Genomic DNA, 11,016 nt, shown 5'->3' with positions numbered 1-11,016 from the left:
GAGCACAAAGAGCACAGGCCAGGGGCAGGCACATCACGTACCTGAGTTCTGCAATTGATCAGTCATTCTTCTCAACATAAGAAACACATTTATTAAGTACCTAATTGTATACGTGACTTGAAAACATTCTGACTATGTAGGCTAACTATCAGAATAAATGAGCGCTTGTTAAGGTTTTGTGGAATGGGTAAGGTGTCTATTATTATAAAAAGGGAGGCGGCTAGCTATGTATTAATTGTCAGGTTACCAAAGCTCGGGGTAAATTTGGTAGGAACGTTAAGAGTAGCTTCTCAGCAAAGTGCTTGGTGTCTGGTTGAAAACTGGCCACGCTGCTTACTTGGGCACAGACGTGGTTATGTTAGGCTGTTTTTCATGATAAAAGGTATTTTAAGTTTCAACTCTCTGAAATCTGGTGCTCAATATCCTGATATTGTATTCTTTTCTGTAATCAGAGTCAAGGATAAAGAAATCTATCTTCTTCACCACCCTCCCCCTAACCCCCCAAAAATAAATCTATCTTTTTTTAAATAATAAGATAGATAAATTGATAATTGATAATAATATGATAAATCATGAGAATAGATTTGGGTATATGGCCAGACCTGAGTATGATAGCCAAAGATTAAACAAGTTATTTAAAAAAATAATTTTATGCTTCAGCAGTTCTAAATTATTCATTTTTGCTTGCTATAAAATAAAGAAAACTTAGCATTTATCCAGTGCCAGTGTAGTATGTCAGGCACTCAAATACTCAGACACGTCAATCATCATTAAAATTGACAAGGCCAGGTATAGGTGATGTTTCCATTTTGTCAAGGAAGAGAATGAAGTTCAGAGACTGAGATGGGAATAGTTGGAATGCTTACTCAGGTATGCTAGCTTATGATCTTCCCATAAAATCACTTAGGCACAAACTGAAAAACTCGAACTCAGGTAGGATGAAATGAAATGAGACAGTTTCTTTTCTTTATTTTTATTTAGATATAATCTGTATCTGCACGGGGGCAAGTGGGGGGGAGGCAAAATCTATTGCAGAAAGATGCTTGTATTCTACAAATCTGTTGATGGGGATGGGCAATAGGAAGAGATGAGATTAGGAAATGTACATGAAGCAACATGTCAATCCTGGGTCCTAATTTTTCTGAGTCCTTTTTATTTTTTAAAGTATTTCCAAGATGGGCATCAGTGTCTCATAACTTGTAAAATGTGAATGTGGCTGTCCTGCCTAGTGTTTAAGGACACTGTAAAGCTACTGAACAAGCTTTAAAAAGTTATTAGGAAGATTGCTATAAAATACAAAGATTGTTTATATTTTGGACCCTCATCTGTGTACCTAAATTACTTTGTTCTTACCTTAATTACCATATCTATCGTATTGGATCCTAATCACTTCTCTATTCTCTGGTATCTTTTTCTTTCTTTTTTTTTTTTACTCTCTGGTATCTTAATCAGCAGGTGTCCTCCAAGACAGGGACCGTGTTTTTTTTATTGCAGTATCTATAGTAACCTAGGCAGTACTTAAAATATAACAAGTGCTCAGTAAAATTTTATAGAATAAACAACACAATAAAAGGATTAATCTTTTAAAATATACATATATATATTGATTTCAGAGAGAAAGGGAGAGATAGAAACATCAGTGATGAGAATCATTGCTTGGCTGCCTCCTGTACACCCCCTACTAGGGATTGAGCCCACCACCTGGACATATGCCCTTGGTGGGAACTGAACCAGGTGGACTCTCCACTGGGCCAAACGGGTAGGGTAAGGATTCATTTTTTTTTTTATCCTAGTCTCCTTATTTTCAAAATCAGAAGAGTAATATTTTTCTAGGTTGCTTATCAGGAGTGTCATAATACAGGCTCATGTACTCTCATTACATAGACGGGGACACCAAGAAGGTATCATTATGATGATTACTAAAGGGGTGATTATTTTACATCACAGAAGTTTTCTTCTGGCTAAAATCATTTTTTTAAAAACCTAGCCAGTACATTTCAGGAGAGATACGTCGGGCGTGTGGGGTCATATGCAGGCATAATCTCCATCTCTGGGCTTTCGGGGTCGAAGAACCAGAGATGAGAGCAGCCTCTCACTAGGTGGCTCCCTTTCCCGCGAATGGGCGGCGCGTGGGCGCGGGGAGGGCTGCCGGGGGCATTGTCCGGCGGGGCGGCCGGAGGGGCAGAGTTCAGCTTCTGTCTGGTTCATCATCATCTTCGGTCTTAGGGATTGATTTCCAAGCAGCCTGTGCTTTCATTTCCTCCAAACTTACACATGATGCTCCCTCCACACAGACCTTGGCTGGGCCAGTCTCTCAGGAGATGCAATGTCAGGGGAGGGTCTTGTCTGTCCGCCTGGCCTGGACAACAGCAGGAACCGGGGATTCACACAGAATCAGCCCATCCAAATCCTGATTTTCACTCTCCTGTGAGGACGGCATTGCTGGAGGGTGTTCCACATCCCCAAGGACTTTGGGCGAGCTGCTTCAATCAGTTGAAAATTTAATTGATGCCAAATGCCTTCATACTAGTAGGGTGGCTTCTCCAGCGGCTTCTCACACACTCAGTACCACTGGCCCCATTCTTTATCTCTGTTTTTAGGCCCTAACCTGACTGCCACAAAAATACACAGACATCCAAAAACATTTGTTCTAATGAGAAGAAGAAAAAATGTTTCCCTAGACGCCTTCCATCGGAACTTCGCGCCCGTATCTAGGGATGGTTTTTGTTTTTAATCCTATTTTCCCCAACCCTTTCCTCTGCACCCCGAGACGCGGAGTGGCAAGTTCTAAAAACGCCGCAGACTCATCAGAGAATGAGGTTCGCAAAGAAGGGAAAAACTCGGTCTCCTTTTGACAATCAAGCGGGACCTCCATTGGGGGTACAACCCCCTTTTTTGTTCTGAAAGATGGAAACCCACTTGTTAGCTTCCTAGGATGTGTACCCGCTCACGCTGGCCTCCTGGCGGCTGGTGGTGGCTCCCTAAGGCCGAGGGGAGGCGGGGGGACTCCGAGGAAGCTCCGTCTACGAGGGAGGGTGTAGGGTAGGGTTTAGGGGATCCCTATAAGGGGGGAGGGACCCGCTGGGAAAAGTCTAATGCCCCTTCCGCAGGCGGGAGAGCGGTCGCGGCTGTCGGGTGCCGTTCTCCTCCCTCGGGGACCCCGCCTCGGCGGGGTCCCGCCTCCCGGAGCCCGGGGCGGTGGAGGGGAACCCCCTTGGCCGCCGCCGCCGACTGCGCCGCCGCCGCCGCCTCGTCCCCCCCCCCGCTCCTGCCCGCCGCCCGCCAGCCTTAGGGCCCTGCGCGGTCTTCTCCGCAGGCCCGGCCCTCTCCTCGCCGGGAAGGGAGAGGAAACTATGGAGGAGGTGGTTCCCGCACTCGAGCGGGCGGGAAAGCCCACGGTGAATGCCTCGGGGTCTCCCCCAAAGCTGCGGGGGCTGGGGAAGGGGAGGAGGAAACGAACTTCCCCGCCCGCCCGGGAGAAACACCCGGATTCCCAACCTGGGGGAGGGCCTTTCGATGTCAGGGAAGCCGAGGGGGAAACCCTGGGCACCTTCCCGGGTATCATCTATCTATTCGCCCAGGGAGAGCCCACCGGTGGGCGCACATTGGTTACCATGACAATACTACAGCTCCAGTTTCCATGGCAGCTGCTTATCCAATCCAGTGGGGTTTCCTTTCTCTTCTTCCTTGGGCTCCACCCCATCCCCTCCAACAGTCCCCGCGTGCGGTGGGGGGGAGGGAGGGGCCGCGGAAAACAAGAGCGGGGTCCTCCGTGTCACTCTCTAGGGCACGACGGGGAGACCAGAGTCCAGACTGGCGGGCGGAACTGTAGGAGGAAAGGGCGCCGTTTCCGGCGGGGAGGAGTGGAGGATTGGAACAAGGAAGCGAGAAGTCGGGCCGGAGTGAAAAGACGGGGGAAGACTTTGAGTGTGACTCCCCGTCGATTTGGGCTCGATGGTCCCGGTGAGGCGGGGGTTGCCCCCTTGCGCGGGGGAGAGGAGTGGACTGGCCGGAAGCCGCCCAGCGCCCGCAGCGGGCGTCTCCGCGACCGCACAGCTGCAGCCCAGGTAGCTGATTTCTCCTCCCGGAGGAAGCAGTTCCGAGTCGGAAATCACAAAGGGGGCCGGCGCCGCCGAAGTCTCGCGAGAGGGATTCCTACTTCCTTCCTCCGCTTCTCCTCTTCCCCCCGCCCCTTCCCACAACCCTCCCCCCTCCCTCCCTCCTCCCGGGTCGGAGTGTCCCTGCGCCCCACACGGGCCGGAGCTGCAGCGAGAGCAGCTTTCCCCGGTCCCTCCCCTTCGCCTCACTCACCTCCCTCCCACCCCACCCCCCGTCCCCCCGCCCCGCGCCGAGCGAGGAGGAGCCGGAGGAGAGGAAGATGGCGGCGGCCGCCAGCACCCGCGGGGCCGCGGGGCCGCTCCGAGGAGCCTGAGGAACCCCTAGAGGCTTCGCGGGAAGACGCGGCGGCGGAGGATGAGCCTGCAGAGCGCGCAGTATCTCCGGTGAGCGCCGGGGCCGGCCCGGACGGAGGGGAAGCGGGCCGAGGGCTGGGGCATGGAGCCACTACCGACACCGAGGTGGTGGTATATCCGGGGTGGCGGGGGAGTTTGCTGTGTCCTCTCCCTTTCCCCGGCGGGAGGTGGCGGGGCTGGAGCGGGCGCACCGGGGATGTCCTGGCCCCCCTGCGGGTCGGGCTCCGTCCCCCAGCGGAGCCGGCTCGCCTCGGCGCGGGGAAGGAGGTTACGGAAGCGGGAGCATGTGTGCGCGCGCGCGCTCGGGTCGCGGGCTCGCCGGTGCGGGCTGGGGAGGGCGCCCCGGGGAGGCGGCGGCGGCAGCGGCCCGGAGTAGAGGTGGGTGTGGAGGAGGAGGCTGATCCCCGCGGCGGGGGAAACGTGGCGTGGGGTATGGCATTGGCTGGAGCGGCGCGTAATCGGGAAGACCGGGTGGAAATGTGCACACCTGGGATGGGGGTGGGGGGTGGGGAAGGAGGACTGGAGGAGGGAGAAACCGCAGGAAACCCGAGTGAGTGCTTCCTTCTCGGGCTGGAGGTCCTGGGGAATCCTGCCATCTGTAGTTAGTTGGCGGAGTGGGAGGAGTGGGGGTCGGGGTGGGGGGCTCAAGAGGGGTAAATGGATGAGGAAGTGAGGAGCCGGAGAGGTACGATGGACGGCCGAGGTTGGGTTCCCCTGGAGAAACTGGGTTAGAACCAGTGGAGTCGGGAGATACCATTCTTTTCAGAGTGGCGTGAGGACCTTGCCTGTCGGAGGCAGAATGACGCATGGATACGGTGTGCGGGTCTGAGATGTGTCTGGAGTGGGGTGAGGGTGAGGGAGGGGGCGATTGGTACACGTTTTAGGAGGGGGGAAGATGCAGACACAATTGGAAGCAAGCATGCGATGGCGAGAGCACATGGGTTGGAAAGACACCAGCTATTTAATTGTGCACCCAGGAAGGTTCCATGGAAGCTGAATTAAGAACTTGGAAGGAGAGGTAAACGAGATGGCAGAGAAAAGTAAGGTGGCTACACCCCGAGATGAATTGGGGAGTTGCTGCTGTTGAAAAGGGGAAGGCTGGCTTTAAAGTGGGTCCCTTTGTCTTGAGGAGCAGAACCAAGAAAGGCAGGCTTGTCACCACAAAGTGATTGCATACCTCGCAGAGGAGGAAATTGGATGGGGTAGATGTCTGAGACCAGCAGAAAAGTCACTTTGGTTGTTTAGCGAAGTGAAAGTATCGATGGGCTGAATGCCAGGGTTTAACAGGGACTCGGGTCTACACAACATGTGGGCCCAGTGACTTAGAGGGTAGTTGGAAGGATGTCTATATATCAAGGCCCTTTTTTCCCCCCCTTCTCTGATATCTGTTTATTGTTTCATATGTCAGATAAACAATACACCTGCAGGAAAGATCTGAGGTTGATGCTGTAGAGGGGTGGGTATGGAAACATCATCTGGATAGTCCTTTTAATTTTAAGGAATTTGCATTCTAGTATACATTAGGCAAGTAAATAAGTAACAGCACAGAGTGAAAATGGTAAGTGTCATAAAAGATGCCAAGTGTTACAAAAGTCCAAAGGCAGGAGATTACTTGAGCAGTTGGTGGGAATCAGGAAAAATGTCCTTTGCTCATTCACTCTTACATACACTCATGATTCATCAGTCATTTTGTTGATCACCTATATAGGAAACCTTATACCAGCTGCTATGAATGCAAAAGGAGGTACTCCACCTGCTGCTTACAGAGTTTACAGTGTTAGGCTTCAAGGGGAAAATGGCACTTAAAATGGTCCTGAAGGATAAAAAATAATATTGGATTGTTTATCCAATATTATTTATCCAAATTATTTAGCTAATATTAAAAGTGTGTGTTGAGAAGAGTGGAATCCAAATGATAGGAAACTGAGCAGAGATATGTAGATAGGGAGGTTGGTGACTTTGAGAGGTGTTCAGTCCAGTTACACAATAACATAGAGTGATGCAGGTGGAAAAACAAAAGTTTTATAAGTTATTAAGTTTTACACTTTCTTTTTATACATGAGGAAATATAACCCAAAAAAGTTAAAATTATTGAGAATCATCTAGCTGGTGTGTGGAAGCTCTGTAACTCAAATGTAGGTCTTTTAAGCCCAAATCAGCTGCATTGTGCAAAATGTCTGGGCTTATCCATTCTTTCCATAAATATGTATTGAGAGCTTACTATCTAAGCACTGAGGATATTGTGAGCAAAATGAACACATGAATAAGTAGGTTTATCTGGTGGTGACAATAGTAGGAAGAAAAATAAAGCAAGAGAGGGTGACAACTTCCTAAGGTGCCCATATCCAACTTCCTAAGGTGCCCATATCTGAGAGGGTCTTGACTCTCATGATCTATAGTTTATTTTTAAATTAATGGGCAGTAGAGAATCTGAGTTGATTTGTCTAGAAAGAAATTAACATGTTCATAGCTATGCATTAGAAAGATGAACCTGTGTAGTGCAATGGGGGGGTTAAGGCCAGAAATAAGGTGGTGGAAGTGGGACAAAAGGTATGATAAAAAGCAGATCGGGAAAGTAGTGGGAATATTAATGGGACGATCACTTGGCTTTGAGGGGCTTCTGTGTTTGTATATATATCTTATATATATTTTCTAAGTCAACATGGTCCAGAAGACTTATCCTTAAGATGTGACTTCAATGGTAGGCAGCTGGAGATGAATTTAGTTCATAGAAGAAAGAAAGAATAAGAGTGAACACAGTGTTTGAATAACCTTTATTTTCCAGTTGAACAGGTGAAATGGAGCTGGCGTAAGACCTGGAGTCCCTAAGAGCAACGGTTGCCAACCGGTGGTCCGCGAGGTCGGAAAGATTGGCCGCCTCTGCCTTAGAGGTTCCTGGGAGCCAATCTTTTCCCAATCATGCACATCCGTCCTAAGTAAATAAAGCAAGACTTAGGGCTAATGGTAGTCTGGGACAAGCCTTTCTAAAAAGAAAGGCTTCCACCAGCCCAATGTCCCCTCTCCCTCTTAAGATAATCATCCTTTTAGAAGTTTGGTGTGGGGAGACTAGAGAATGTCTTCAGGGAAGCATTATGTTCACTTTTCTTTGATGAAAAAGGAACTGTTGGTTTTTATACAACTCAGGGAGTATTACCGAATGAGTAGAGTAGAGGGTATAGCAGTTATTCATTGTGACCTTGACTTTAGGTCTTGCCTACCTTTGTCAGTATAAGAGCATGACTGGGCAACTTTTAAACTGCATAGCTACAGATCTTCCCCATGTAGATGAAAATTAGTTTTGTCTCAGCTGAATTAATTTGTTAGAGTAAGTGAGCTGAGTGTCTCATATTGAAATGGTAGGGTGGTGGCAAACCAGGAGCAAGATGGTAGTTTCAAAAGTGTAAGAAATGAGGATTTGAGGTAAGCAGTAGTAAGACAAGGAAAGAAAAGGGATTTAACACCAAGTGAAACAAATTAGTCTTGAGTTGTAGAAATAGAGCCGAGTTGAAAGATAGGAAAAACTTTTCTGTATGGGAAAGGAGGTGGTGATCTGGGCAAGAGAATATAAAACTTTTTTGTTAGAAGGGATGTATCATTTAAATAAAGACAGTGACTGACAAGACTCCTATCCAAATGAATAAGTTAAGAATACTTTCCTATACTTTATAAAATAAGGCATAGTCTTTTATTTTAATGTTTATCATTTTCCTTTTTCTTAAATATACAGTTGTGGTTTAAAAAAAATTATATATATATATATATATATATATATATATATATATATATATTTATTTCAGAGAGAAAGGAAGAGGAAGAGAGAGAGAGAAATATCTGTGATGAGAGAGAATCATGGTGGATCGGCTGCCTCCTGCAAGTCCCCCACTGGAGAGCCCACAACCCCAGCATGTGCCCTTGACTGGACTCAAACCCGGGACCTTTCAGTTCATAGGCCGATGCTCTATCCACTGAGCCAAACTGGCTAGGGCAAGACATGGATTCTAGACTGTCATTGGAAATGTATTACCCAATTTGGGGGGGGGGATCAGTATTTTCTCTTGATTTATGACAAAATGGAAAGATTTTTAAAGTCTAACACCTGTTGAGTAAAAGAAAAAGGTGTATTAATATAATTCATATGATAAGGGTGGGAGAAGGGTGAGAATCGGCCATAGATAAGATAGTAGGTGAGGTATAATGTCATGCTTTAATATAATAGTATTTGCAATAATAGAATATAAAAATTAACATCAGATTTGAAAAAGCAGGGTTGGGATTGATTCTGATGTACTAGACAGAGAAGACATCATCGAAGTTCTTTTGGAAGGTGAGAAAGTAGAACAATCATAGCCATAGGGAATACCAGTCACATAGGGCAAATCTTGTTAGAAAAGGTGGCACAGGTGCCACTAACTGACATCTGCTACCCTTGCAGAAGCCAGCTGTTCATACTCTATACCCCTCTAACTCTCCTCCTCTCCTTCACTGTGCTCTTCTTTTTGTCTTTAATTTCTTTCTATGCTGTATGTTTTTCAATGAGATCTTTCTATACTTGAAGTTGATCCCTGGTGGTGCACATGTGTCAAACACAAGGCCCGCGGGCCAAATCCGTCCCGCCAGGCCTTGCAATGTGGCCCGCACAGCGCTGTCATCACTGCACTCTGCTGCGTTTCCATCACAATGACAGTTTATGACTGTTCAGTAAACCATTCGGCCCGCGATTTAGGCTGGATTTTAGATTTTGGCCCCTTCTCTGATTGAGTTCGACACCCCTACTTTAGAGGAAAGGACTATAAATTATCTGTTGTATTGTTGTCCTTTTTTTATTATTTTTTTATGATAACTTAGTGAAGAGGCTGCATTCCAGTGGCACTTTTTTTTTTCTTTGTCAGAAACTTTAACCAGAGGTAGAAATAATATAACAGCAATAAGGTTAATGTTTAAATACTAATTAAAACATTCAATATGCTGTAAGAGAAAATATATCACTGTAAATCTTGGAACAGAGGGAGATGAAGGAGGGGATGAGGCTGGATAAAGCAGAACCTTAACCTAGCCTGGGGAGAAGAACAGGGGTGTTAGTATATATATTCCTCCATTTGGCCTGGCTACTCACCATCTCTGGAAACCAAGCAATCCCAGAGCACATACTGATACTTATTCATGTGATCAGGAAGTCTTACCCCTGACCCATTCACCACCACCTCTCACCAAGTACAGGATTTTAGCTTTGGTCCCAGAAAATCAGCCCAATATGGCTGACTTGTCAAACATGGTAAAATTGTTTGAAGGGGGCGGTGGGGGTGGGGAAAGAAACTCATGAGGCTTCTAAGTGTATTTTTGTTATAATGGTATTAATAGAATTTTACCTACTTGAATATTGACTGGCTAAATTATTTTGGCAGTTAATTTCTGCTTCCCTTGTGGTTTCAGTTGGACTAAAAATATTACTTCCTGTCCTAGTGTATGTTTCACCGCTATCCTTCAGCTGTTACAGTTTACCTTTATGGTAGGTGAAGCAATTGCTGAATTTTTGTTTTGCTTTTTTAAGATATATAATGAGCTCTGGATATGTTATTGTAGTAAGTTATTCATAAGGCATTTTTGTGATAGTGGTTGAAACTTTAAAAGGTCTAGTTTGTTTTATAGTGGAGAAATATTATAAACAGCCTCCAACTACACTCTAAACCTGGCTAGCCTTTATTTTATTTATTTTTATTTACTTCAGAGAGGAAGAGAGAGGGAGAGAGAAAATGAATAATGAGAATCATTGATCTGCTGCCTCCTGCATGCCCCCCGACTGGGGATTGAGCCTGCAACCTAGGCATGCGCCCTTACCTGGACTCGAACCTGGGACCCTTAAGTCTTCAGGCTGATGCTTTATCCACTGAGCCAAACCAGCTAGTGCCATTTATTTTTTTAATTGGTTTTATGAATGAGTACCTGAAAGTTTAGGTGATTGCTTATGTTTAGAGAATAAATTATTAAGGAGATATCTTTCAAATAATAGATTGCTCTGTATTGTGGGTATTTTGATAAATGGTCACCAGATTGCCATTTAAGGTTTTAATCAAGCTATATTTTAATTAAGTTCACTTGTGTGGATAGACTTATCAGTAGTCCAGGAGATTGTTAACTAAGAAGGGTTAATCAGCAATTATAGAAAAACACAGGGATGGAGTTTTGGCAAACATGTCACATAGAAAGTGAGAACTTGTAACCAACTCCTTTCTTGTTAGCTTGTAAGTGGAGCTGAGTAGGGAGGTTGTTTTCACTGAACCTCCCTTAGACCCAATTTTTGCTCAGTGGGAAGAGTAGGTGACTGCTAATTGTTTAAGAAAATTTTAGGATCTCGGGTAGACCACATAGGAATTTTGTTCCAAGTCTTTTTTTCTTCTTTGCTTCATTTATAACAGGGTTTCTTAACATTGACACATACTGGCATTTGGGGGCAGTTCTTCATTGTGGGGAGCAGTGCTGTGTGTCATATGATTTTAGCAGCATCCCTGGCATCTACCCTCTAGATGCCAGTGTCATTCTCCTCTAT

General features: G+C 46.2%; 1 protein-coding gene and 1 long non-coding RNA gene across 5 annotated transcripts in view; one reads left to right on the top strand and one right to left on the bottom strand.

The window, feature by feature from the left end:
• Window positions 1-639: 639 nt before the first annotated feature.
• Window positions 640-4,178, bottom strand: LOC123652550. The gene is made up of 3 exons (XR_006741949.1): window positions 2,920-4,178; window positions 1,354-2,590; window positions 640-1,058 (listed from the first exon to the last, which is right to left on the bottom strand). It is a non-coding gene; the product is annotated as an uncharacterized LOC123652550 (long non-coding RNA).
• A 115-nt stretch (window positions 4,179-4,293) lies between these two features.
• The window catches only part of SMG7 (SMG7 nonsense mediated mRNA decay factor), a 56,375-nt gene continuing 49,652 nt past the window's right edge, over window positions 4,294-11,016 (top strand). Inside the window, exon 1 of one of the 4 annotated variants that reach the window (XM_036442683.2) lies at window positions 4,294-4,502. Coding sequence is in view for 2 of the 4 variants with exons in the window: in XM_036442684.2 (XP_036298577.1) it covers window positions 4,474-4,502 (29 nt within the window). In the remaining 2 variants the exon portion in view is untranslated. The remainder of the gene's footprint in view (window positions 4,503-11,016) is intronic. The other 3 variants (XM_036442684.2, XM_036442686.2, XM_036442687.2) reach the window with 3 other exon arrangements.

Source organism: Pipistrellus kuhlii, unplaced genomic scaffold (genome assembly GCF_014108245.1).
Source record: "Pipistrellus kuhlii isolate mPipKuh1 unplaced genomic scaffold, mPipKuh1.p scaffold_m20_p_18, whole genome shotgun sequence".
In the NCBI taxonomy this organism is placed as follows: Eukaryota; Metazoa; Chordata; class Mammalia; order Chiroptera; family Vespertilionidae; genus Pipistrellus; species Pipistrellus kuhlii.
The sequence above is the reverse complement of the archived record's forward strand: the minus strand, read 5'-3'. Positions and strand labels throughout refer to the sequence as shown.